This window comes from Ipomoea nil, unplaced genomic scaffold (genome assembly GCF_001879475.1).
Source record: "Ipomoea nil cultivar Tokyo-kokei standard unplaced genomic scaffold, Asagao_1.1 scaffold3169, whole genome shotgun sequence".
Lineage (NCBI taxonomy): Eukaryota > Viridiplantae > Streptophyta > Magnoliopsida > Solanales > Convolvulaceae > Ipomoea > Ipomoea nil.
Genome location: NW_017619597.1, coordinates 1,730,530 through 1,757,939, shown reverse-complemented (window position 1 = coordinate 1,757,939; position 27,410 = coordinate 1,730,530). Strand labels below are relative to the sequence as shown.

Genomic DNA, 27,410 nt, shown 5'->3' with positions numbered 1-27,410 from the left:
TTTTTAAGTGTTAACTAGAGCAACAAAGATGAGAATGAGGCATTCCGAGAATCGAACTTGAGACCTCTCTCACCCAAAGCAAGAATCATACCACTAGACCAAATACCCAGATTAATATATTTGTATTATTGGGTATTTTGTTTTTCTTGTGCAGTGGAGATTTGTATTATTAGGTATTTGTTTTCCTTGACATGACATGAGTATCGTAAAACTGAAATTACTAAAAGTAAGGGCATTCTAAGAATTGAACTCAAGACCTTTCGCACCCGAAGCGAGAATCATACCACTAGACCAAATGCCCTTATTATTTTTGTAAATGTTTCATCTAATCACTCTGGAGGTTGTTTCTATGTCGAATTGTAGGGAGTGGGTTACCCGGCAAATTATTTTATGGACCCGAGTCCAAAAATACACAATTTACATACTGAAAGTTCACAATTTATTTTATTTTTTGTTCTAAATTTATCGATGTTTCTGGATACATATGTTGATCCGTTCTAATGTACTTAGTTGTGCTCGCAAACTTTTGTCAGGTGTTAACTAGAGCAACAAAGATGGGAATGGGGCATTTCAAGAATCGAACTAAAAACCTCTCGCACCCAAAGTGAGAATCATACCACTAGACCAAATGCCTAGATAAATATATTTGTATTATTGGGTATTTTATTTTTCTGGTGCAGTGGAGATTTGTATTATTAGGTATTTTTGTTTTCCTTGACATGACATGAGTATCGTAAAATTGAAATTACTAAAGGTAGGGGCATTCCAAGAATTGAACTCAAGACCTCTCGCACCCGAAGCAAGAATCATACCAGTAGACCATATGCCCTTATTATTTTTGTAAATGTATCATCTAATCACTCTGGAGGTAGTTTCTATGTCGGATTGTAGGGAGTGGGTTACCCGGCAAATTATTTTATGGACCCGAGTCCAAAAATACACAATTTAGATGTTTATGTATACATATGTCGATTCGTTCTAATGTACTTCTCGCAAACTTTTTGAGGTGTTAACTAGAGCAACAATGATGAGAATGGGGCATTCCGAGAATCGAACTCGAGACCTCTCACACCCAAAGCAAGAATCATACCACTAGACCAAATGCCCAGATTAATATATTTGTATTATTGGGTATTTTGTTTTTTTTGTGCAGTGGAGATTTGTAATATTAGATATTTGTTTTCCTTGACATGACATGAGTATCGTAAAATTGAAATTATTAAAAGTAGGGGCATTCTGAGAATTGAACTCAAGACCTCTCACACCCGAAGCGAGAATCATACCACTAGACCAAATGCCCTTATTATTTTTGTAAATGTTTCATGTAATCACTCTGGAGGTTGTTTCTATGTCGGATTATAGGGAGTGGGTTACCCGGCAAATTATTTTATGGACCCGAGTCCAAAAATACACAATTTACATACTGAAAGTTCACAATTTATTTTATTTTTTGTTCTAAATTTATCGATGTTTCTGGATACATATGTTGATCCGTTCTAATGTACTTAGTTGTGCTCGCAAACTTTTGTCAGGTGTTAACTAGAGCAACAAAGATGGCAATGGGGCATTTCAAGAATCAAACTAAAGACTTCTCGCACCCAAAGTGAGAATCATACCACTAGACCAAATGCCTAGATTAATATATTTGTATTATTGGGTATTTTGTTTTTCTGGTGCAGTGGAGATTTGTATTATTAGATATTTTTGTTTTCCTTGACATGACATGAGTATAGTAAAATTGAAATCACTAAAAGTAGGGGCATTCCGAGAATTGAACTCAAGACCTCTCGCACCCAAAGCAAGAATCATACCACTAGACCAAATGCCCTTATTATTTTTGTAAATGTTTCATCTAATCACTCTAGAGGTAGTTTCTATGTCGGATTGTAGGGAGTGGGTTACTATGGACCCGAGTCCGAAAATACACAATTTAGATGTTTGTGTATACATATGTTGATTCGTTCTAATGTACTTCTCGCAAACTTTTTTCAAGTGTTAACTAGGGCAACAAAGATGAGAATGGAGCATTCCGAAAATCGAACTCGAGACCGCTCACACCCAAAGCGAGAATCATACCACTAGACCAAATGCCCAGATTAATATATTTGTATTATTGGGTATTTTGTTTTTTTTGTGCAGTGGAGATTTGTATTATTAGGTATTTGTTTTCCTTGACATGACATGAGTATCGTCAAATTGAAATTAATAAAAGTAGGGGCATTCTGAGAATTGAACTCAAGACCTCTCACACCCAAAGCGAGAATCATACCACTAAACCAAATGCCCTTATTATTTTTGTAAATGTTTCATCTAATCACTCTGGAGGTTGTTTCTATGTCGGATTGTAGGGAGTGGGTTACCCGGCAAATTATTTTATGGACCCCAGTCCAAAAATACACAATTTACATACTGAAATTTCACAATTTATTTTATTTTTTGTTCTAAATTTATCGATGTTTCTGGATACATATGTTGATCCGTTCTAATGTACTTAGTTGTGCTCGCAAACTTTTGTCAGGTGTTAACTAGAGCAACAAAGATGGCAATGGGGCATTTCAAGAATCAAACTAAAGACTTCTCGCACCCAAAGTGAGAATCATACCACTTGACCAAATGCCTAGATTAATATATTTGTATTATTGGGTATTTTGTTTTTCTGGTGCAGTGGAGATTTGTATTATTAGGTATTTTTGTTTTCCTTGACATGACATGAGTATAGTAAAATTGAAATTACTAAAAGTAGGGGCATTCCGAGAATTAAACTCAGGACCTCTCGCACCCGAAGCGAGAATCATACCACTAAACCAAATGCCCTTATTATTTCTGTAAATGTTTCATCTAATCACTCTGGAGGTAGTTTCTATGTCGGATTGTAGGGAGTGGGTTACTATGGACCCGAGTCCGAAAATACACAATTTAGATGTTTGTGTATACATATGTTGATTCGTTCTAATGTACTTCTTGCAAACTTTTTTCAAGTGTTAACTAGGGCAACAAAGATGAGAATGGAGCATTCCGAAAATCGAACTCGAGACCTCTCACACCCAAAGCGAGAATCATACCACTAGACCAAATGCCCAGATTAATATATTTGTATTATTGGGTATTTTGTTTTTCTTGTGCAGTGGAGATTTGTATTATTAGGTATTTGTTTTCCTTGACATGACATGAGTATCGTCAAATTGAAATTAATAAAAGTAGGGGCATTCCGAGAATTGAACTCAAGACCTCTCGCACCCGAAGCGAAAATCATACCAGTAGACCATATGCCCTTATTATTTTTGTAAATGTATCATCTAATCACTCTGGAGGTAGTTTCTATGTCGGATTGTAGGGAGTGGGTTACCCGGCAAATTATTTTATCGGCAAATTATTTTATGGACCCGAGTCCAAAAATACACAATTTAGATGTTTATGTATACATATGTTGATTCGTTCTAATGTACTTCTCGCAAACTTTTTGAGGTGTTAACTAGAGCAACAATGATGAGAATGGGGCATTCCGAGAATCGAACTCAAGACCTCTCGCACCCAAAGCAAGAATCATACCACTAGACCAAATGCCCAGATTAATATATTTGTATTATTGGGTATTTTGTTTTTTTTTTGTGCAGTGGAGATTTGTATTATTAGGTATTTGTTTTCCTTGACATGACATGAGTATCGTAAAATTGAAATTATTAAAAGTAGGGGCATTCTGAGAATTGAACTCAAGACCTCTCGCACCCAAAGCGAGAATCATACCACTAAACCAAATGCCCTTATTATTTTTGTAAATGTTTCATCTAATCACTCTGGTGGTTGTTTCTATGTCGGATTGTAGGGAGTGGGTTACCCGGCAAATTATTTTATGGACCCGAGTCCAAAAATACACAATTTACATACTGAAATTTCACAATTTATTTTATTTTTTGTTCTAAATTTATCGATGTTTCTGGATACATATGTTGATCCGTTCTAATGTACTTAGTTGTGCTCGCAAACTTTTGTCAGGTGTTAACTAGAGCAACAAAGATGGCAATGGGGCATTTCAAGAATCAAACTAAAGACTTCTCGCACCCAAAGTGAGAATCATACCACTAGACCAAATGCCTAGATTAATATATTTGTATTATTGGGTATTTTGTTTTTCTGGTGCAGTGGAGATTTGTATTATTAGGTATTTTTGTTTTCCTTGACATGACATGAGTATAGTAAAATTGAAATTACTAAAAGTAGGGGCATTCCGAGAATTAAACTCAGGACCTCTCGCACCCGAAGCGAGAATCATACCACTAAACCAAATGCCCTTATTATTTCTGTAAATGTTTCATCTAATCACTCTGGAGGTAGTTTCTATGTCGGATTGTAGGGAGTGGGTTACTATGGACCCGAGTCCGAAAATACACAATTTAGATGTTTGTGTATACATATGTTGATTCGTTCTAATGTACTTCTTGCAAACTTTTTTCAAGTGTTAACTAGGGCAACAAAGATGAGAATGGAGCATTCCGAAAATCGAACTCGAGACCTCTCACACCCAAAGCGAGAATCATACCACTAGACCAAATGCCCAGATTAATATATTTGTATTATTGGGTATTTTGTTTTTCTTGTGCAGTGGAGATTTGTATTATTAGGTATTTGTTTTCCTTGACATGACATGAGTATCGTCAAATTGAAATTAATAAAAGTAGGGGCATTCTGAGAATTGAACTCAAGACCTCTCGCACCCAAAGCGAGAATCATACCACTAAACCAAATGCCCTTATTATTTTTGTAAATGTTTCATCTAATCACTCTGGAGGTTGTTTCTATGTCGGATTGTAGGGAGAGGGTTACCCGGCAAATTATTTTATGGACCCGAGTCCAAAAATACACAATTTACATACTGAAATTTCACAATTTTTTTTATTTTTTGTTCTAAATTTATCGATGTTTCTGGATACATATGTTGATCCGTTCTAATGTACTTAGTTGTGCTCGCAAACTTTTGTCAAGTGTTAACTAGAGCAACAAAGATGGGAATGGGGCATTTCAAGAATCGAACTAAAAACCTCTCGCACCCAAAGTGAAAATCATACCACTAGACCAATTGCCTAGATTAATATATTTGTATTATTGGGTATTTTGTTTTCTGGTTCAGTGGAGATTTGTATTATTAGGTATTTTTGTTTTCCTTGACATGACATGAGTATCGTAAAATTGAAATTACTAAAAGTAGGGGCATTCCGAGAATTGAACTCAGGACCTCTCGCACCCGAAGCGAGAATCATACCACTAGACCAAATGCCCTTATTATTTTTGTAAATGTTTCATCTAATCACTCTGGAGGTAGTTTCTATGTCGGATTCTAGGGAGTGGGATACCCGGCAAATTATTTTATGGACCCGAGTCCAAAAATACACAATTTAGATGTTTGTGTATACATATGTTGATTCGTTCTAATGTACTTCTCGCAAACTTTTTTCAAGTGTTAACTAGAGCAACAAAGATGAGAATGGAGCATTCCGAAAATCGAACTCGAGACCTCTCACACCCAAAGCGAGAATCATACCACTAGACCAAATGCCCAGATTAATATATTTATATTATTGGGTATTTTGTTTTTCTTGTGCAGTGGAGATTTGTATTATTAGGTATTTGTTTTCCTTGACATGACATGAGTATCGTAAAATTGAAATTATTAAAAGTAGGGGCATTCTGAGAATTGAACTCAAGACCTCTCGCACCCGAAGCGAAAATCATACCACTAAACCAAATGCCCTTATTATTTTTGTAAATGTTTCATGTAATCACTCTGGAGGTTGTTTCTATGTCGGATTGTAGGGAGTGGGTTACCCGGCAAATTATTTTATGGACCCGAGTGCAAAAATACACAATTTACATATTGAAAGTTCACAATTTATTATATTTTTTGTTCTAAATTTAATGTACTTAGTTGCTCGCAAACTTTTGTCAGGTGGGGCATTTCAAGAATCGAACTAAAGACCTCTCGCACCCAAAGTGAGAATCATACCACTAGACCAAATGCCTAGATTAATATATTTGTATTATTGGGTATTTTGTTTTTCTGGTGTAGTGGAGATTTGTATTATTAGGTATTTTTGTTTTCCTTGACATGACATGAGTATAGTAAAATTGAAATTACTAAAAGTAGGGGCATTCCGAGAATTGAACTCAGGACCTCTCGCACCCGAAGCGAGAATCATACCACTAGACCAAATGCCCTTATTATTTTTGTAAATGTTTCATCTAATCACTCTGGAGGTAGTTTCTATGTCGGATTGTAGGGAGTGGGTTACTATGGACCCGAGTCCGAAAATACACAAATTAGATGTTTGTGTATACATATGTTGATTCGTTCTAATGTACTTCTCGCAAACTTTTTTCAAGTGTTAACTAGGGCAACAAAGATGAGAATGGGGCATTCCAAAAATCGAACTCAAGACCTCTCGCACCCAAAGCGAGAATCATACCACTAGACCAAATGCCCAGATTAATATATTTGTATTATTGAGTATTTTGTTTTTGTTGTGCAGTGGAGATTTGTATTATTAGGTATTTGTTTTCCTTGACATGACATGAGTATCATCAAATTGAAATTAATAAAAGTAGGGGCATTCTGAGAATTGAACTCAAGACCTCTCGCACCCAAAGCGAGAATCATACCACTAGACCAAATGCCCTTATTATTTTTGTAAATGTTTCATCTAATCACTCTGGAGGTTGTTTCTATGTCGGATTGTAGGGAGTGGGTTACCCGGCAAATTATTTTATGGACTCGAGTCCAAAAATACACAATTTACATACTGAAATTTCACAATTTATTTTATTTTTTGTTCTAAATTTATCGATGTTTCTGGATACATATGTTGATCCGTTCTAATGTACTTAGTTGTGCTCGCAAACTTTTGTCAGGTGTTAACTAGAGCAACAAAGATGGGAATGGGGCATTTCAAGAATCGAACTAAAAACCTCTCGCACCCAAAGTGAAAATCATACCACTAGACCAATTGCCTAGATTAATATATTTGTATTATTGGGTATTTTGTTTTCTGGTGCAGTGGAGATTTGTATTATTAGGTATTTTTGTTTTCCTTGACATGACATGAGTATCGTAAAATTGAAATTACTAAAAGTAGGGGCATTTCGAGAATTGAACTCAGGACCTCTCGCACCCGAAGCGAGAATCATACCACTAGACCAAATGCCCTTATTATTTTTGTAAATGTTTCATCTAATCACTCTGGAGGTAGTTTCTATGTCGGATTGTAGGGAGTGGGATACCCGGCAAATTATTTTATGGACCCGAGTCCAAAAATACACAATTTAGATGTTTGTGTATACATATGTTGATTCGTTCTAATGTACTTCTCGCAAACTTTTTTTAGCTGTTAACTAGAGCAACAAAGATGAGAATGGAGCATTCCGAAAATCGAACTCGAGACCTCTCACACCCAAAGCGAGAATCATACCACTAGACCAAATGCCCAAATTAATATATTTGTATTATTGGGTATTTTGTTTTTCTTGTGCAGTGGAGATTTGTATTATTAGGTATTTGTTTTCCTTGACATGACATGAGTATCGTAAAATTGAAATTATTAAAAGTAGGGGCATTCTGAGAATTGAACTCAAGACCTCTCGCACCCGAAGCAAAAATCATACCACTAGACCAAATGCCCTTATTATTTTTGTAAATGTTTCATGTAATCACTCTAGAGGTTGTTTCTATGTCGGATTGTAGGGAGTGGGTTACCCGGCAAATTATTTTATGGACCCGAGTCCAAAAATACACAATTTACATACTGAAAGTTCACAATTTATTTTATTTTTTTTTCACAATTTATTTTATATTTTGTTCTAAATTTATCGATGTTTCTGGATACATATGCTGATCCGTTCTAATGTACTTAGTTGTGCTCGCAAACTTTTGTCAGGTGTTAACTAGAGCAACAAAGATGGGAATGGGGCATTTCAAGAATCAAACTAAAGACCTCTCGCACACAAAGTGAGAATCATACCACTAGACCAAATGCCTAGATTAATATATTTGTATTATTGGGTATTTTGTTTTTCTGGTGCAGTGGAGATTTGTATTATTAGGTATTTTTGTTTTCCTTGACATGACATGAGTATAGTAAAATTGAAATTACTAAAAGTAGGGGCATTTCGAGAATTGAACTCAGGACCTCTCGCACCCGAAGCAAGAATCATACCACTAGACCAAATGCCCTTATTATTTTTGTAAATGTTTCATCTAATCACTCTGGAGGTAGTCTCTATGTCGGATTGTAGGGAGTGGGTTACCCGGCAAATTATTTTATCGGCAAATTATTTTATGTACCCGAGTCCAAAAATACACAATTTAGATGTTTGTGTATACATATGTTGATTCGTTCTAATGTACTTCTCGCAAACTTTTTTCAAGTTTTAACTAGAGCAACAAAGATGAGAATGGGGCATTCCGAGAATCAAACTTGAGACCTCTCGCACCCAAAGCGAGAATCATACCACTAGACCAAATGCCCAGATTAATATATTTGTATTATTGGGTATTTTGTTTTTCTTGTGCAGTGGAGATTTGTATTATTAGGTATTTGTTTTCCTTGACATGACATGAGTATCGTAAAATTGAAATTACTAAAAGTAGGGGCATTTTGAGAATTGAACTCAAGACCTCTCGCACCCGTAGCGAGAATCATACCACTAGACCAAATGCCCTTGTTATTTTTGTAAATGTTTCATCTAATCACTCTGGAGGTTGTTTCTATGTCGGATTATAGGGAGTGGGTTACCCGGCAAATTATTTTATGGACCCGAGTCCAAAAATACACAATTTACATACTGAAAGTTCACAATTTATTTTATTTTTTGTTCTAAATTTAATGTACTTAGTTGCTCGCAAACTTTTGTTAGGTGGGGCATTTCAAGAATCGAACTAAAGACCTCTCGCACCCAAAGCGAGAATCATACCACTAGACCTAATGCCCAAATTAATATATTTGTATTATTGGGTATTTTGTTTTTCTGGTGCAGTGGAGATTTGTATTATTAGGTATTTTTGTTTTCCTTGACATGACATGAGTATCGTAAAATTGAAATTACTAAAAGTAGGGGCTTTCTGAGAATTGAACTCAGGACCTCTCGCACCCGAAGCGAGAATCATATCACTACACCAAATGCCCTTATTGTTGTTGTAAATGTTTCATCTAATCACTCTGGAAGTTGTTTCTATGTCGGATTGTAGGGAGTGGGTTACCCGGCAAATTATTTTATGGACCCGAGCCCAAAAATACACAATTTACATACTAAAAGTTCACAATTTATTTTATTTTTTGTTCTAAATTTATCAATGTTTGTGGATACATATTGTTCTAAATTTATCAATGTTTGTGGATACATATGTTGATCCGTTCTAATGTACTTAGTTGCTCGGAAACTTTTGTCAGGTGTTAACTAGAGCAACAAAGATGGGAATGGGGCATTTCAAGAATTGAACTAAAGACCTCTCGCACCCAAAGTGAGAATCATACCACTAGACCAAATGCCTAGATTAATATATTTGTGTTTTCTTGTGTATTTTTGTTTTCCTTGTGCAGTTGGGATAACGTAATTGAAGAAGCAAAGTTGAATTGGAAGACCTATCATAAATTTAAAAGTAAAATTAAAATCTTGGAAATTAAGTGAAACAAGTAATTCATTTCTTTGATTGGGTATGAGACCTATAACAAATTTGATTGGACACTTTTTCACGAGGCATCACTGTCTTCATCCAATACTGAATATTGACTCATAAATAATGGCATATTGCCACAATTAAAACCCCTTGTCGGTTTACCAATTCTTCATCTTCATCAACAACAAATAGTACAATCATTCAATATATTTTTAGGGAAAATGTTAAAATAGACCTTCGAACTTTAACTAAAAAGTTAATTAATCCCCTTAACTTTGTAAGTGTACAATTACACCGATCAACAATTCATTTTGATGCAATGAAGCTCACAAACTGATAAATGACCTGCTATGGCAAAAAAGTGATTGACGAATGATCGTTGATCACGGAAGAGGAGACCAAGGTCGCCTTCTCCATAGAAATGACGACCACAGTGGTCGCCTTCTCAACCGGAGAAGGCGACCCAGTGGCTCCATGGCCTGGCGCAGAGGCCATTTGCGCCGATGGCAAAAAATCTTGAAAACATAAATTAGAAAGAAAAATTAACACTTTTTCCCTTGAGTTACATACTTATAACATTTGTTTTCCTTAATTATTTATGTATCTATATTTATCCCCTAAATTATGTTTAAAGTGACGCTTTTTTCTCATTTTATATTAGATGGACATTTTTACCCTTAAAAGTAAGTATTCCATTTATTTTTCTTCCCCAACAAATTATTGCTTATATGTATGGATGACTACAGTTCGGTTCGAACATAACCATACACTGTATCAACCGAACCAAAACAGTAGGGACAATTTTGATTACGATTAAGAAACCAGAAAAAAATAAAATAAAATAAAATACTTGCTTAAATTATACTATTTAAAAAAATAAGAAATAGAATTTACAAAAATAAATAAAATAAATTTTGAATTGGCGGTTCAAACCGAAACTGGAACCTTCCTAAAAGGAACCAAAACGCGGTCATATCTACTTATATGTGGAATTAGAATAAATGTGAACCTTCCAGTTCCGATTTTAAACCGCCGATTCAAAATTTATTTATTTATTTATTTTTGTAAATTCTATTTCTTATTTTTAAAACAATCTAGATTCAACAATTATTTTATTTATTTTATTTTAATTCTAAATCGTAACCAAATCCGTCCATACTATTTTGGTTCGATTGTTACAATGTCCAATTAGGTTCGAATCGAACCGTATTCATCCCTACATATAAACAATAATTTGTTTGAGAAAAAAAATGAAATACTTATATTTTAAAGGTAAAAATATCTATCTAATCTAACAATAAAGAGAGAAAACCGTCACTTTTAACATAACTGAGGCAGCAAATGTGGATACATGAATAACTCAGGAAGAAAAGTGGTATAAGCATATAACTCATGGAGAAAAAGTATCATTTTCTCATCACGGTTTGATCAGACGGTTCAAACTGAAACCGTCGGTTCAAAAATCGAAATCAAAACCTTATATTAAGGTTCCACCGGTTCGGCCATTTCCAGAACCGAAACTGTTGTCATGGCTAAGAATACGTGACCTAACAAGGGATAACAACACCCCACAAGAAAGCTTTAACGTCCATAGAGGACAACGGTCCACACAACTATATGAACATTCAAAACAATGTCGTTGAATTTTATGAATTAGAATAATGTACATGAGTTAGAATAATATATTTTATGTGTTAGAATAATGTACTTTATTACTTTTAAGTCAAAAGATAATACTTTTAAAAACTAAATACTTTCTTTTTGTGAGAACTCATTTTCAAATCTATGAGATCGATTTTATCTGTGAGACAGTTTTACACGAGTTTTTGTACATTGCCAATGCTATCAAATTCTACACATGCAACTTGAATTAAAAGAGATCTGAATCCCAATTCAAAAACTAAATGTCAAGTCATAAATCAGTTCTTGTCTTGGCTAGCTACAGTGTGAGATCTAGAAAATATTTAAATGGGCACAAATTTATTTCATTATTTGCTGAAAAAAGGGAATTGTCACTGTCTGAATCTAATAATGATGGTTGGTGAATGATGAACACATTCGCTCTGCTAAACCCATGTAGGTTGCATGTTGCTTGTTCTTGATCATCATCAAGAAAACATCACACAAGATTTCAACAATTTTACATTTAACCTAGTTGATTTGGTCAACATCACCAACTACTTGAAGTAAGATTGCTAATAAAACTCACACGGGCAGCTTAGTTGATTCGTGAATAATAGATTGTGAGCAAAGACACAAGAATAAGTTCTGATAGTCGCAGTATGGGAGTAAGGGAGTTACAGCTAATGTGGTGGGTTCCTTCTAGGCACCAGACATTGATCCTCCAACCTAATGAGTCGTTGAGTCACCGTAGTTTACCCCAGGAATTTTGTCTTTTGTGGGACAAAGTGCTAATAAAATTTATAGTCCATGAAACTTGAAAAATCAGTGGGAACCCTGTCACAGATTCTTGCAGTTCAGTAACCTATTAATGTCTGAAGATCTGAAAATTTTGGCACTACAGCAATACAGCATACAGGAGACAATTTACTTCTTCTTACCAGTTCCTCGGGTTACCGATTAAATGTTGAGATATCTACCACTTGAGCTACCCGGCAGGGCAAACCAATGAATCATATTTTGAGTACTCTAAGCCATTGTGACATTTATTTGTAACTTTCTAATAAACAATTCAAGAACCCAAGAGCAAAGAATGAAAACCAAAAAGGGGAATGCATTTTTTCTTATAAGGCTTCTTATGCTGCTCACATTTCAAAATTCTTACATAGAAAACAAGAACAGATAAGCTAAACAAATTGCATTGCTTAGCATCAACCATATTCCCAAAGCTGCCAAACTCTACCCATATAGACAAGTAGAATCATAGAGGTAAAGCATAAAGCAGATTCATGATAGGCAATGTAAAGAAAAAAGTAACTTTAAAGCTTGAACCAAATAGATCATGGCAGTATTTAACAAGACCTCAAGTCCTCAACCATGCCTTGCCTGGAAATCCTTCATGAAAGCAACCAGCTTTTCCACTCCAGCCAAGGGCATAGCATTGTAGATTGAAGCTCTCATTCCTCCTACTGACCTATGCCCTTTGAGCTGCACCATCTTCTCTGCAGCAGCCTCCTTTATAAACTCAGCTTCCAACTCAGATTTTGGCAGTGTAAAGGGCACATTCATCAATGACCTTACAGATTTCTCAACTGGGCACCTGTAGAACCCATTGCTAGAATCTATAGTCTGGTACAAAATGTCAGCTTTCTTCTTGTTCTTCTTCTCCACTTCTCCCAGTCCACCCTGAGCCAACAGATCTTCAAAAACTAGGCCGCACATGTAAATCCCATAACAAGGGGGAGTGTTATACAGCGAATTGTTATCCGCGTGGATCTTGTAGTCCAGCATTACAGGAGTAACTGGCTGTGCATTTCCGATCAAATCTTTACGGATTATTACAATGGTGACGCCTGAAGGGCCAACGTTTTTCTGGGCTCCGGCGTAGATGATACCGAATTTGGAAACGTCGACGGGCTTGGAACAAAAATTGGATGACATATCGGCAACAAGAACGGCGTTCGGATTCTTGGGGGTCGGGTAATTTTTTAATTCCACACCGTGAATGGTCTCATTGGCGCATATATGCAAACACTTGGCGTGCGGGGTCTGTTCCAGCGAGTCGAAGCTGGGGATCTTGGTGTATTTCTCCGATTTTCCGCTCCAGATCACGTTGGGCTTGCAGTACTTTACTGCTTCCTTGTAGGCCTTGTCTCCCCACGAACCGGTGACTATGTAATCGACGGTGTCGTCAGGGGCGCAGATGTTGAGCGGCACGGCGGCGAATTGGGTGGTGGCGCCGCCCTGGAGGAAGAGGACCGCGTAATCCTCGGGGATGCCGAGGAGAGCCCGCAGATCTGCCTCGGCTTTCTGAATGATGGAGACGAACTCCTTCCCGCGGTGGCTCATCTCCATGACAGACATGCCGGAGCCGCGCCAGTTCACGAGCTCAGCCTGGGCCTTCTCGAGGACGTTCACGGGAAGAGTGGCGGGACCGGCGGCGAAGTTGAAGACGCGATCTGAGGAGACGGCGGACGGCGGCGGAGTTTGGACTGGCGCGGCGGCGGCGGCATTGGCTGCCGAGTTGCAGGTGATGGAAATGGATTTGGCGGCGACAGCCTTGGTGGTGGAGGGAGGGGAAACGGTGTGGGGGAAGGTGGCGATATGTGTAACGGAATTCAGGTGGTGGTGGTGGTGATAGGTGGCTGTTTTCAGGGTAGCGGCGGACATGGCGGCCATGTTTAAGCTTCTACTTCTACCTAAGTTTGGAGAATGTGATATTCTTTAATGGAGATCCAATATTGCAACTTGCAAGAGGTTTTGTGAACTCTATATATTCTTATACGCTTGAATTTCATGCCAACTTGGCAACTTTACAATGAAAATGAATTCTCTTAATTTGATTGAATTTATTTACAAGTCAAATTTTTTCATAATATTAATTTTTAAATTAATATATAAATTTATATATTTAAAATTATATTAAAAGTACTTTTAAATACAAAAAATTAAATTTAAAAATTACTAGTATTTTTACCGTGCGTTGCATGAAATAAATTTGTTATAATATTTTTAAAATATTTGGATCAATATACAATTATATAAATTATAACAACGAATATTATATAATTTTCAAAGCCTTTGGATTATTTGGAGAAACAAAGTAATTTTTAAAATCATAATATTATATTTTTACCTTTTCGTGATAATGTGATATAATGGTATACTAATTGTTTGATATGTCATACGATTTGTCTTAGTTGTACGCTCGGGTTTTTTTTTTTTTTAATTAAAATCTACAAATCTAGAGTTTTTTTCTAATATATTGAAAGTTTTAGTTTGCATGTCCCTTAAATTGCTTCAGATTAGGAAATCACGGACAATATCGAAATGCCAAAACAAAAACCCTTGAAAAAAACATTGACACTAGATGTCATTAGATACCTGAAAATTTAGTTGAAGTTTGAAGAATATTGATCCGACTCCATGTTAAAATTTAAGTAGGATCCAACAGTGGCTAATGATACCACCTGCCGAAAAGGCAGCATGAACAACTAAATCTAAAAGTTGTTACTGTTACAAGTCCTTTCTAATGAGCTTGAGAGAAGTTACAAATCCAAACAATAATCCCAGGAAAGATCCGAATCTTGTTAACCAGGCTACGTGGTAGTCTTCCCGATCGGGTGCTCGGGACAAGCACCACCACATAACTATGTAACTGGCGAACTTGATTATGCTTGGACCAGGTCAGTAATGGTCGGGAGGCTAGTCAAAGGGTCGGACGTATAAGCCCTACAACTAAATCTAAGAATATAGTTAAAATCTCAACAAACTAAATTTTATATCATAAAAAACTCTAATAGTAACGTTTAACAAGCCTCTCAAGCTAAAGCATATGGATGCAAAAAGCTTGCAAATAACATAATATGTAGTCAACTCATCCTCAACCAGCAGCCAACAAAATCTACTGGCCAGCAATGTCAAAATTGAACTCCAAAACCCGCAGGAAACTCATTATGGAAAGTAATATGGCAACAGACAATACCAAAATGTCAAAACAAAATGCCAAAACAAATACTTTGAAAAAAAACACTGAGACGCTAGATGGTCATTAGATACTTGATATGTACTATGTAGTCAACTCATCCCAGAGTGACTAATGATATTGCTCTGATTCCATGTTAAAATTTAAGTAGGATTCAATGGTGGCTAATGATACCACCCGCCGAAAGCATATAAGAAGTGTGGTAACTCGTTGGCCTATATTCTTAACGTTAAAATCATCAGCAAAGTAATCATCATAGTGGGGTTCGTACTTGTAGCCTTTTTTTCTTTTTTTTTTTGAAACCACTTGTAGCCTCTTCATAGTGAAGAACTTAAAGGCTTTCGCCATCTGCATAAGCAGAAGAAATAGTTAGTACACTTTAAGTCCATGGTCATCCTAGAAATTAAGGATGCTGGAGTAGAGCTTTAATTTTTTATTTCTTTTCGACAAATGGAAGTGCTCACTTTCATTTGTCATGTACAAGAATTCAAGTGGACTTGTTGTCTTTTACTAGAATCTCAAGTCCCAAATGAGTTTTTCTTTCTTTTGTCCAAATTTCAAGCCAGTCCATCCCTCGTGAAATCTGCCTGCCCATTTCAGTGGTCAAGAACCCAAATAGCAAAACAGTGCTTGCATGGAAATTCAAGAGAAACGGATAAATTCTGGTGTTTCTTTGATTATTAAAAGAAGAAGAAGAAAATATGCAGAAATACAATAAAGAGATCTGTTCCAAATAACAAATGAAAATGATCATGGTTGTTTTGCAATTGCAAACAACACAACCCCCTCCCTCTCTTCTTCTAACAATAAAAATCAGATGATCAAATCCCCCCTCCCCCGGGGCAACAGATAGTTGCTAACAAATTATTCTTGTAAATTAGCATGCATTACCCCAGAAAGCTGTATCCCCCAATTATAGAAAGTCATGTATAGTTAGAGTGCACTGTACATGCCCCCCCTGAATCTCCCTGTCTGTTATTGGGTCTGTACAAGAAGAAAACTGGCTGCTTCACATTTTGCAGCATACCCATATTTTGATGTGTTGTACTTCCTATGTACTCCTGTAAGTTTCCCCGTTGCGGCATTCTGGTGGAACCCCACCATCTTTCTCGAGCTTTCTCTGAACAAATTAAAACAACCTTAAAGGATCAGAAAATTGATCTGCAGAAAGCAAGTGAATGGAGGGATATATATATATATATATATATATATATATATATATATATATATATATATATTGTTCTTACAGAAGTTGGTGTTCTGTGTAGCCAGTGTGCCACTCGCAGGTCTTGCTCCATTGGCTAACGCCGTAGAGCGAGCACTGGGCGGAGTAGATGGCGGCCGCCGCCAGAAAGGACGGCGGGAACTTGAGCATCTCGTACTCCACCAGGCAAAGCTCGATCAAGAAGAAGGACATGAGCTCCAGCTTCTTGTCGGATTGAGCCGCCTTGAGGAACCTCTTCATGAACACATATGGAGTTGGGACTGACATGTTGAACTGCAACGTGTTCAGCATCAAACTCTCCTGCAACCAAAATCAAGTCACCATTATTATTGACTTGTGCATTTATTGATGACAATAGCAACAGAATTGGCGCTGAGATTCGAAACCATGACTTTTGGTCTGGCTCTGATACCAACTGATGATTGCACATTAATGACTATATGCTCAGCAAGCAGCAATTTATTCCATCAATAATTCAAGAAAAAACTGCTCCCCAAGCAACTCAATTGGTCGTTGAGAATTTTGCATTTTGTGGGCAATTTCAAGAAAACTGAAACGGGTGCTTACCATTTCTAGCACTTCTTTTCTTGTGTAAGCCTTGTCTGAAATGAACACCAAATCATCCACGACAGGAACAGAAACCTCCTCGTACTTGCATGCCAACAACATGGCAACCAGTCCAACAAGCTGCAACTTCTTCCTCACAACAGACTGCTTCTCTAGAAACCTATCGATTAGGTTAACTGTCAGAAATAATGTCTCTTCCCTTAGTTCAAACTTGTGGTGCACCTGTTTCATCATTACCCCTAACACATAATTAATACCCCAATTCCACTATTTATTAAAATTAAAAAAAAAAAAAAAAAATCTCAAAATCCCATTTTTCTTTTACCTCAATCAACCAGTCAATCAGAATAGCCCTCATCCTCTCATTGATGTCAAACTGCTGAGCCATATAGTCTGGTGAAACACAGCTACAGTGCTGCATTAGAAAAACCCAAATTATTAGCTATATCCAATTATATATTATATTTAATTTATGATTAAATAAATTTCAAAAATGACAGCCCACTTCTGGTAAAAAAGAACATGTTTTACTGCTAACAGTGTTCACTTGACCCAAAAAACCAGGAAAGCATTGACCTAAAGGAAAGTCTTCTTGTAAGAATTTCTTACCTCAGATCTAACCCATTCATAAAAGACCATTTTGTACTGCTTAGATTTTTTGAATTCAAAAAAGCATCTTTTTAAAGTATTCTTTACCTAATAATAAGATCTCAAATGTCCCTAACTTTGAAATCCAATATACCCACAAAAGACTTAATCTTTAAATTAGACTTCTTTTTAAACAACAAATGATTTGAAAAAAAGAAAATTTTGAAACTGTATCTGTTGAACTGACAACTGTTGCTTGATTGATCTATTACAACTGTTTATAACATTAAAAAAACATTCTTTGTATAATGTTAATTTGGGTACCTCAACTTTTTTGTAGTAGGCATAGATATCACCCACATAGTCCACAACTGCAAGTGGGTTCTTCTCATCACCACTGTCAATGTCTACTATGGTTTCCTCAAATATATCCTCCATTTCAACCTCCTGCAAAAACAACATATGGAATTTTTCAGTTTGTTCTCATATAAAGGCTTCAAATATTATATTATTTAGGAACAGCTTTAAGATTATTACCATGTGAGATTTTTCATGTTCTGCCTGTTCCAAAGCCATGGGGACAGCTTGGTCTTTACCCACTTCATGAAGGGGAACATCCTCCCATACTGTGAATTCATCTTCAGCTGCAATCTTTGCTTTCTTGGTTTCCTGTTCAACATCATTGAGAGCCATTTCCAGTGAGATTCATTTTTTATTTTCAAAAACTTTTTTTTTTTTTAAAAGAAATTTAAATGGGAATTCACAGTACAATACCTCATGATAGTGTTGCTGTGAGGTAGCAATTTGGGCAGCAAATTTCCTTTATTTTAAAATGAAATTTGAATAATCAGGCTTAAAGAACCATAGATTAGGAAAAAAAAAAAATAGAAGAAATCTTCAGAATTTCTTAGCTGACCTTGTGATGGGCCTATGAGATGGTACAGGAGGATTGTTATTGCAGACCCCATTAGTAGTTCTGGACACAAGAAAAGTGTTTTCAAGATATCAGTTTTGTACAGAAATAAGAGGCAAAAAAAAATCTTTAGATTTGAGATTAGAATTACTCTGATAATCCTCTTTTGGTAACAACAAATGGGCATGGATGGGCTCCTAAATTCTGGTTTATCACTCCCAGTGCTCTCCTGTTGTGCCTGATCTCCATCCCAAACTTCCTTCCACCCATTTCTCCCCCACCTTCATTTGCCCATACAGAAAAAAATTAAATTCAGAAAGATATACAGACATGACACCAACCAACAATAACAAGGAAGACACATTTCAAAATCTGATCTTTTTTGCCAAAGACTTAGGGTTTAAATTCAGAAAAGATTTTAAAATAAACAAATAAATAAAGATTGAATTTTGAATTGTCAAGACCCCTTTTAAGAAGACTTCATTTTTATGAATTTGAATCTCAAAAGGAAAAACAATAAAAAAAGATTCAATCTTTTTGCTACTACCCCACATCTTCTCAACCGGCAATTACCTTGAGCATTAGTTGGTTTCATCAAAGCAACATTGTTCTCGTCAGATGCAATCATGTTTTCTTGATCCATCCTAATTTCAGAACTCATCGACAAACAACAACAACCCAAGAAAACAAAGCTCTCTCTCTCTCCTCCTTCTCTCCAAGCCCCCAGATCCAAATCTCAGAGAGAGCTCTAGTAAAGGACCCGAGAAGATAGAGAAGAGAAGACTGTGTTTGCCAAAAACCCCAAAGGGGAAAGAGCAAAGAGAGAGAGAGAGGGAGAGATTGAAGGGGCGTTGTCTGCTGGATAGGCATACAATCAGAGGGGGTAGAGCGAGGGTCTTTATTCAAATCCAACGGCTAGTTATGGAAATGTGGCCGTTGGATGCGATCTCGTAAAAGAAGACTGCGGTTCGGGCCGCAACGGTCACTTAATTCTGCCATGTGGCTGTGTCTAGGAGACGTTGCATTCAAATTATGGATGACAGCATATTTTATTTTTCTTTTAGCGATTTCCTAATCCGGATTAAGGTTTTTACTAAATACCCGTGACATTTACTACCATCCTTAATTAATTTCTAAACAATATCAGAGTTAATAGTACTGGTGATTTGCTTTTAATTTAGAAGATTCATTCATGGAGTGATGATATATATATATATATATGGAGCTTGCCCACTATATATATGGTTAGTGCTGGGCCTTGTTTGGTAGGGTTCTTATTGCATTTGGCTGTCTCCTATGGATCATTTTCAGTGTTGAAAAGAATTTTATACTTTTTTTTTGGTTGGATTTGGGGGACATCATTGTTAAGTTGTTTAGATTGTTGTTAAATCATGCATGAGTTAGACAATTTCCTTGATTTCAGAGTCAAATGGGAAGTTTTATGTGGTATTTTAGGTTGTTTTTAGGGTTTGATGATGAACAAATTAAGGCTGAGTTTGCATAAAACTTATCATATATTGTGAAATTTTATGAATTGTGTATAATGCTTTTACTTTATTAGTACAATAATACACGTCTTAATAATTTCAGTTGATACTTAAATATTTTTTTTAAAAAAAAAGGTTAATGTATAACGAATTGTTTTAATAAATGTCTTAAAATCATCAAATATCAAACATGGAGTTCAAATGGCAAATGAATTTTCTTTGTGGAAAAATTTTTTAGGATAATTTGGGCTCAATTTTCACAAGTGACGATTCCTCCTGGATCAGCTTCCGTGCCTCTCGGAGTGAGCTCGTGATTTACATCAAAAAAATATTTTGTACTCCATTTGAAAAATATTTGTCAATTTTGACTGAACACACGGATTTAAAAGAAAATATTTAATGTATTGATTTAGCAATGTATTTATGTTTTGCCAATAATAAATGCATTGCCTTATAATAAAAGTAGAGTGTTTTTAAAGAGTATATTTAGAATAATGAGGTAATCAAATAGTTATTATATGGGAGCCATTATTAACAAATAGTTATTGCGTGGACGGTGGTCTACACGGCTGTGTGGACCACGATTTAAAAACGACATCATTTCGCGTAAATTTTTTTCACGCAATCTATTGCAACATACATTTTTATAACTCATAATGTACACTATTTTAACACATAAAATACATTATCTTACTTCAGAAGTTTCATTATTCTAACACATAATGTACACACATTCTTTTAACGCATAAAGTACACTATTCTAACACATAATGTACATTATTTTAACACATAAAGTACATTATTCTAACTCATAGTATACATTATTCTAACTCATAAAATTCAACGACGTCGTTTTGGACTCTGGTCTATGTGGACCACGGTCCACACAATAATTTGCCGATAATTATGGGACATTTCAATTTAAAAATAATTTTTTTTAGATAAGGAGTAATTGCTTTAATACTTCAGTCATATTTACATAAATCAATGAACATTAAATTTACGAAATTTTATAATTCTTCTAATACTTTTTTAACAATTCAAGTACCCACCCATACAACAAAATTTAACATTGTTTTTTTCATATAATAATTAATAATAGGCAATAATCAAACTTTCCGTTTTCTTACTTGTATTTGGAAGGCATAAAGTGTGCCATCCAAATTAATAAAGTTTGTTTTTTTTTTTTTTTTTTTTTTTTTTTTGAAGAGAAGAACAAATATAAATTTAGAGTTAAACCTTTACAACAATTATTTATGAAAGAAGATCTACATTTAATAGTTAAACATTTACAATTATACATAAAAGAAAATAATGTTATAGGAATATTTAACAATTAGCTTATAACCGATTGCAGTAATTATTTTAACTAGCCGTTAGTATTAATAGTTTGTAGTAAAGATAGATAATGAGAAGGAGCAGCCCACACAAAGCTTAATTCACTGGTTCAGTAAACAGTATTTGGGATCTCTTGTGTGCACTAACATTTGATCCTGTATGTCGAACCATTGAATCACCGTAATTTACATCCTCTCAAATATTCTGTCGGATTGGGATGTAAGGGACCTTGGAGTTGAGGATTCAATCTTTTGGAAGAGATAAATGAGAAGGAGCAAATTAAAGTTTTGAATGAATTTATTAAATCCGGGTAGAGTAAAGTATAAGGATCACGTTGTGAGAGGAATTGGAAAATTAATTAATTAAAAAAAAATAATGAAGTGGATTATGCATGCACTTGAAAACAAACAAGAGGAGCGTGCTATTCTGGTCCATGCTACCCCCAACGTTCAAACTCGCACTCATGCTTTTGACTGCAAATGGAAAATAATATTTTATTTGTATAAGTATATATATAATCTTCTCATGCATATGTACTTATGATGCGTTTAATTCAAATTAATTATGTAACGTACGTTACCTAAGTAATGTGAGCGAGCATAATAATGTTATACTCCGTATAATTTTATTTTTTTCAAGTTATATAATTATCTCAGTGATCTTATTTTATTGTTATGCAAAATTTTGAGGTAATAGTTGGAGGTAATGCAAATCTTCTTAGAGCAAGATCAATGGTAAAATCAAAATTTGAAGGTTTTTATTTGGGATGGGGAGGGGGAGTGGGGGGGGGGGTGAGTGGTGGTCTGATTTGTAAGAGTTGAAATGAAGAAACAAAACAAAATAATATATATATATATATATATATATATATATATATATATATATATCTACTATATTAATAAGAGTCCAAGAGAGTTAGGCCTATAAGAGCATCTCCAAGGGGGGTCTCATATCTGCAAATTCTAACGCCATTTTGTTATTTTGGCAAAATTCTGATCTCTAATGTGTATTTGCATAACGCTATATCGCCATTTCTTTTGGTGTTAGTGAACAGTGCCGCGCCATATTTGGCGTAGCACTGTTCATTCACGCCAAATGGAGAATGGGGAGAAAATGGACTCTTTTGCCCTTCTTTCTTTTTTTTTTTAATTACAAATATATCTTTTATTTGTTTTATATGTAATTTTTTATTTTGTTAAATACTTATATTTAAAATTTGTATAATAAAATAAAAATTATACCATTTTAAAGATCTCATTGAGACAATCTAAACAAGACTAATATTGAATATATATTTATTAAAATTTCAAATATATCAAACATAATAAAAGTTATTATTGTGGAATAAATTAAATTTTTAAAAATATTGTTAAATTCGATTTTTTAAAATAATTAATGTTATAAAAAAATTAATGTAAATAAAAATTATTATTTACATTACAAATTATATTTTATATTAAACTAATTAAGTTCGAACTAAATTATTTTAAACTAACTAAATTCGAACTAATAATTGAAAAATAAAATTGTTTTAGTGTAAAAGTTTGGTGTTTTGATGTTTTGGTGTAAATGGGTTGGAGATGAATAAAATTTGGTGTGAGAATATGGTGTGACATTTGCTGGAAAAATTTGGTGTTTTGGAGTAGTATGGGTTGGAGATGCTCTAATGGGTAGAAAAAATGGCGGTCACAGATTTTAATCAAATGAATGGCTCAGATTGATTAAAAGATTGATCAGATTTAAATTTTACACTAAAATTTCCTAAAATACCCACACACCGTTACTAATTCTGTTAAAATTTTAAGAATAGCCGTTAGTTCACCGTTAACTTACTCATTGATTTCAATAAAAAAAAAGTCTTAGGTTTGAACCTTATCCCAATCAAAGTTGGCATAATTAGTACTCTATTTTACTCTTATTAAATTACTAGTTTTTTACGTGCATTGTGCGATTGAGATAATGCCCAATGTTTTATTTTTTAAAATAAGTACTTTAAAGTATATCAAGACAAGATTATATTAGATTTGTTAATGCATAGATAATTGAATGTTAAATTTGTGTATTTAATAGGCAATTCTAAGTTTACAAATGCAAGATAATATAGTCAAGATTGATTATAATTGTCAATAAAATAAATGTATAGGTATGGTTGAAACCAAATACGTGACATAAGGGAGAACAATAAAAATTCGAAAATAAAATATTAAATATATACTAATATTGAAGAGCTAACTACTGATTGCCAAACAAGGACATTGCGAGATAGTTTCCACTTCAATTTATTGTGTGATTTGAATACTCTTTTTGTCAATAAATCCCCCAAGTAGTTAATATGATTGGCTTAATTATATTTTTTTTTATTTTTTTAAAACAATTACATATATATATATATATATATATATATATATATATATATATATATATGCAATTTTTTCATTTTACATGTTAATCTAAACAGCTAATTTTTTTAAATATCTTTTTACCAACCGTTGATATAATTCGCTGGTCAAATTTGCTAATATAATCCGCTAACTGTTGATTGTCAAACAAGGACATTGCGGGGTAGTTCTCACTTCAATTTGTTGTGTGATTTGAATACTCTCTTTGTCAACAAATTCCTCAAGTAGTTAATATGATTGGCTTTATTAATTATATATTTTTAATTTTTTCATGGTATTAATAAAATACTTGGTAAATAAATATATAGCATTATTTTGTATTATAACTTTGATATTTAATTTAAAAATAGTACACAAAAAAGATAATAGACAATGTAGTGAATATAATCAATTGATGAATTTGAATGTAAAGAATTTTTACATTGGAGAAATATAAAGACAATATAACTAATAAAATTATTTCTCTTAATTAATTTATTGATAATGAATAAATTTTTTTTAATAAAGACATTGTAGGGACAATGTAGCGAATATAATCAATTGATGAATTTGAATGTAAAGAATTTTTATATAGGAGAAAAATAAATACAATATAACTAATTAAATTATTTCTCTTATTTAATTTATTGATAATGAATAATTTTTTTTTTTGAATAAAGGCATTGTAGATTTGTAGACACATAATTCTAAATTAAAGAAATGCATATGTATTATTTTTTGTTGTAGCTACTAAATTATTATTTAATTTAATTAGAGTAAAATAGAGTACTAATTGCCAACTTTGATTGGGATGAGATTCGAACCTAAGACCTTTCTTATTGAAATCAATGTATAAGTTAACGGTGAACTAACCGAAATCAACGGAAAAAATAATATTTAACGGAAAAGTTAACGGATAATTATATTCATTAAGGATAAATTAGAAAATCTTAAAAGAAAAATTAAAATATGATCAATCTGAGCCATTCATTTGATTAAAAAAATTGACCGCCATTTTTTCTACCCATTATAGGCCTAACTCTCTTGGGCTCATAAATTTGAATATAAAGAATTTTTATATTGTAGAAAAATAAAGACAATATAACTAATACAATTATTTCTCTTATTTAATTTATTGATAATGAATAATTTTTTTTTAAATAAAGGCATTGTGGACACATAATTCTAAATTAGATAAATGCATATCTATAATTTTTTGTTGTAGCTACTAAATTATTATTTATATAATTTAATAAGAGTAAAATAGAATACTAATGAGGTTCAAACCTAAGACCTTTTTTTATTGAAATCAATGAGTAAGTTAACGGTGAACTAACGGCAATTCTTAAAATTTTAACGGAATTAGTAACGGTGTGTGGGTATTTTAGGAAAGGGAAAATGACACTTCTTCCCCCCAAGTTATATACTTATAGCACTTTCTCCCCCTGAATTATTCAAGTGGCTATTTTTCCCCCTGAAATGTTAAATGGACATATTTACCCTTAAAATAAATATTTAAAATAAATATTTCATTTATTTTCCTTCTCCAACAAATTATGACAATAATTTGGTTCAAACCAAACAAACACTATAGCAACCAAACCGAAATATTTCAATTACAATTTAGAATCGAAACTCGATATTTAGAGTTTATTAAAATCGCGAACCGGAACGGACGATTCATGTACCGAACTGAAAAAATAAAATATATTTATTGTTGAATTTAGACTATTTAAAATAAAAAATAAAATTTTAAAATAAAGACGGTTCAAAATTGCGAACCGGATCCAGAACCGCCGATTCACGGTTCAAGATCCAATTTTTTTTATTCATAATTTTAATAAATTGAAATCCAAATATTAGGTTCTAGATCTGAATCATAACCGGAAACTTTTAATTCAATTGCTATAGTGTCCGGTTCAGTTTGATCTGAACCGTGGTCATCCCTACGTATACGCGATAATTTGTTGGAGAAGTAAAATAAATAAAATGTGTGTTACTTTAAGGGTAGAAATGTCAATTTAATATATCAGGGGGGAAAAATCACCACTTTTAGAATAATTGAGGGGGCTAATGTGCTTACCTAAATAATTGAGGGGGAAAAATGACTATAAGTATATAACTTAGGGGGAAAAAGTGCCATTTTCCCTTTAGGAAATTTTAGTGTAAAATTTAAATCTTATCAATCTTTTAATTAATCTGAGTCATTCATTTGATTAAAATCTGTGACCGCCATTTTTTCTACCCATTATAGGCCTAACTCTCTTGGGCTCTTATTAGTATAGTATAGTAGATAGTAGATATAGTAGATATAAATAATAATTTAGTAGTTACAACAAAAAATAATACATATGCATTTCTTTAATTTAGAATTATGTGTCCTCAATGTCTTTATTCAAAAAAAAAAAATTATTCATTATCAATAAATTAAATAAGAGAAATAATTTTAATAGTTATATTGTCTTTATTTTTCTTCAATATAAAAATTCTTTATATTCAAATTTATTAATTGATTATATTCGCTACATTGTCCTTTCAATGTCTTTATTCAGTGAAAAAAAAATTATTAATTATTAATAAATTAATTAAAAGAAATATTTTCATTAGTTATATTGTCTTTATTTTTCTCAAATGTACAAATTTTTACATTCAAATTCATCAATTGATTATATTCACTACATTATCTATTATCTATTATCTATTATCTTTTTTGTGCACTATTTTTCTAATTAAATATCAAAGTTATAATACAAAATAATACTATATATTTATTTACCAAGTATTTTATTAATACCATGAAAAAATTAAAAAAAAAATATAATTAGTAAAGCCAACCATATTAACTACTTGAGAGATTTTGTGACAAAGAGAGTATTCAAATCACACAACAAATTGAAGTGAGAACTACCTCGCAATGTCCTTGTTTGACAATCAGCAGTTAGCGGTTAGCGTTAGCGTTAGCGGATTTGACCAGCGAATTTATTTAATTATTAACATTGGGTAGAAAAAATGACCGTCAAATTATTAAATCAAATGAATGGTTCATATTGTTCAGGTTTTAATTTTTTTCTTTTAAGATTTTCTAATTTATTATTAATTATATGATTATCCATTTAACTTTTCCGTTAATTCACCGTTAGTCTAATTCTAATATTAAAGTCTAATATAGAATTATAACTACACCATTAATCTAATTCTAATATTAAAGTCTTAATAGAACTTAACCACAAATCCTAATGTCGGAATCTCCTCAAACAATATTAGTATATATTTAATATTTGATGCCTTAATTTTTATTTGTTCTCCCTTATGTCCCGTATTTGGTTTCAACTATACCTATACAATTATTTTATTGACAATTATAATCAATCTTGACTATATTATCTTGCATTTGTAAACTTAGAATTACCTATTTAACTCACATGGGCTTAGCTCAATGGTTTAGTGGGTAGTATTTGGGAGAAGAGACCAAGGTTTGAACCTTGGCGGCGGCAGTGAGGGAATTATGTCCAAAATGGGCAAATTCCTTGTGCGTATCAGCATTTGGCCCTATCTGCTGAACCATTGAGTCACCGTGATTTACAATTTCCCACAATGCTTTGTCGGGTCGGAGTGTGGGGGGCCCTTGGGGTTGGGGGCTCAATCTTT

The 27,410-nt window shown here is 33.7% G+C and overlaps 2 protein-coding genes and 22 non-coding genes across 24 annotated transcripts; all 24 read right to left on the bottom strand.

Annotated features, from left to right (window-relative positions):
- Positions 1–1,035: 1,035 nt before the first annotated feature.
- TRNAP-UGG lies at positions 1,036–1,107 on the bottom strand. Its single transcript has one exon. It is a non-coding gene; the product is annotated as a tRNA-Pro (tRNA).
- Positions 1,108–1,228: 121 nt separating this feature from the next.
- On the bottom strand, positions 1,229–1,300 carry TRNAP-CGG. Its single transcript has one exon. It is a non-coding gene; the product is annotated as a tRNA-Pro (tRNA).
- A 456-nt stretch (positions 1,301–1,756) lies between these two features.
- TRNAP-UGG lies at positions 1,757–1,828 on the bottom strand. Its single transcript has one exon. It is a non-coding gene; the product is annotated as a tRNA-Pro (tRNA).
- A 386-nt stretch (positions 1,829–2,214) lies between these two features.
- Positions 2,215–2,286, bottom strand: TRNAP-UGG. Its single transcript has one exon. It is a non-coding gene; the product is annotated as a tRNA-Pro (tRNA).
- A 456-nt stretch (positions 2,287–2,742) lies between these two features.
- Positions 2,743–2,814, bottom strand: TRNAP-CGG. The gene has a single exon. It is a non-coding gene; the product is annotated as a tRNA-Pro (tRNA).
- Positions 2,815–3,007: 193 nt separating this feature from the next.
- Positions 3,008–3,079, bottom strand: TRNAP-UGG. The gene has a single exon. It is a non-coding gene; the product is annotated as a tRNA-Pro (tRNA).
- A 415-nt stretch (positions 3,080–3,494) lies between these two features.
- Positions 3,495–3,566, bottom strand: TRNAP-UGG. The gene has a single exon. It is a non-coding gene; the product is annotated as a tRNA-Pro (tRNA).
- A 123-nt stretch (positions 3,567–3,689) lies between these two features.
- TRNAP-UGG lies at positions 3,690–3,761 on the bottom strand. Its single transcript has one exon. It is a non-coding gene; the product is annotated as a tRNA-Pro (tRNA).
- Positions 3,762–4,217: 456 nt separating this feature from the next.
- TRNAP-CGG lies at positions 4,218–4,289 on the bottom strand. The gene has a single exon. It is a non-coding gene; the product is annotated as a tRNA-Pro (tRNA).
- Positions 4,290–4,482: 193 nt separating this feature from the next.
- On the bottom strand, positions 4,483–4,554 carry TRNAP-UGG. The gene has a single exon. It is a non-coding gene; the product is annotated as a tRNA-Pro (tRNA).
- Positions 4,555–4,675: 121 nt separating this feature from the next.
- Positions 4,676–4,747, bottom strand: TRNAP-UGG. The gene has a single exon. It is a non-coding gene; the product is annotated as a tRNA-Pro (tRNA).
- Positions 4,748–5,202: 455 nt separating this feature from the next.
- TRNAP-CGG lies at positions 5,203–5,274 on the bottom strand. The gene has a single exon. It is a non-coding gene; the product is annotated as a tRNA-Pro (tRNA).
- A 207-nt stretch (positions 5,275–5,481) lies between these two features.
- On the bottom strand, positions 5,482–5,553 carry TRNAP-UGG. The gene has a single exon. It is a non-coding gene; the product is annotated as a tRNA-Pro (tRNA).
- Positions 5,554–5,674: 121 nt separating this feature from the next.
- On the bottom strand, positions 5,675–5,746 carry TRNAP-CGG. Its single transcript has one exon. It is a non-coding gene; the product is annotated as a tRNA-Pro (tRNA).
- A 392-nt stretch (positions 5,747–6,138) lies between these two features.
- On the bottom strand, positions 6,139–6,210 carry TRNAP-CGG. Its single transcript has one exon. It is a non-coding gene; the product is annotated as a tRNA-Pro (tRNA).
- A 386-nt stretch (positions 6,211–6,596) lies between these two features.
- Positions 6,597–6,668, bottom strand: TRNAP-UGG. Its single transcript has one exon. It is a non-coding gene; the product is annotated as a tRNA-Pro (tRNA).
- Positions 6,669–7,123: 455 nt separating this feature from the next.
- Positions 7,124–7,195, bottom strand: TRNAP-CGG. The gene has a single exon. It is a non-coding gene; the product is annotated as a tRNA-Pro (tRNA).
- Positions 7,196–7,402: 207 nt separating this feature from the next.
- On the bottom strand, positions 7,403–7,474 carry TRNAP-UGG. Its single transcript has one exon. It is a non-coding gene; the product is annotated as a tRNA-Pro (tRNA).
- A 121-nt stretch (positions 7,475–7,595) lies between these two features.
- TRNAP-CGG lies at positions 7,596–7,667 on the bottom strand. The gene has a single exon. It is a non-coding gene; the product is annotated as a tRNA-Pro (tRNA).
- A 479-nt stretch (positions 7,668–8,146) lies between these two features.
- Positions 8,147–8,218, bottom strand: TRNAP-CGG. The gene has a single exon. It is a non-coding gene; the product is annotated as a tRNA-Pro (tRNA).
- Positions 8,219–8,441: 223 nt separating this feature from the next.
- Positions 8,442–8,513, bottom strand: TRNAP-UGG. Its single transcript has one exon. It is a non-coding gene; the product is annotated as a tRNA-Pro (tRNA).
- Positions 8,514–8,634: 121 nt separating this feature from the next.
- On the bottom strand, positions 8,635–8,706 carry TRNAP-CGG. The gene has a single exon. It is a non-coding gene; the product is annotated as a tRNA-Pro (tRNA).
- Positions 8,707–12,377: 3,671 nt separating this feature from the next.
- LOC109167741 (phosphoserine aminotransferase 2, chloroplastic-like) lies at positions 12,378–14,045 on the bottom strand. Its single transcript, XM_019316864.1, has one exon. It carries the CDS (start codon positions 13,958–13,960, stop codon positions 12,653–12,655), a length of 1,308 nt encoding a protein of 435 aa, XP_019172409.1. The 5' UTR covers positions 13,961–14,045; the 3' UTR covers positions 12,378–12,652.
- Positions 14,046–15,916: 1,871 nt separating this feature from the next.
- Positions 15,917–19,434, bottom strand: LOC109167489 (G2/mitotic-specific cyclin-2-like). Its single transcript, XM_019316509.1, has 10 exons — positions 19,133–19,434; positions 18,711–18,840; positions 18,563–18,622; positions 18,421–18,466; positions 18,184–18,315; positions 17,971–18,093; positions 17,384–17,473; positions 17,059–17,280; positions 16,514–16,791; positions 15,917–16,386 (listed from the first exon to the last, which is right to left on the bottom strand). The coding sequence occupies exons 1-10, from the start codon at positions 19,218–19,220 to the stop codon at positions 16,242–16,244; spliced, it is 1,314 nt and encodes a 437-aa protein (XP_019172054.1). The 5' UTR covers positions 19,221–19,434; the 3' UTR covers positions 15,917–16,241.
- Positions 19,435–27,410: the final 7,976 nt, after the last annotated feature.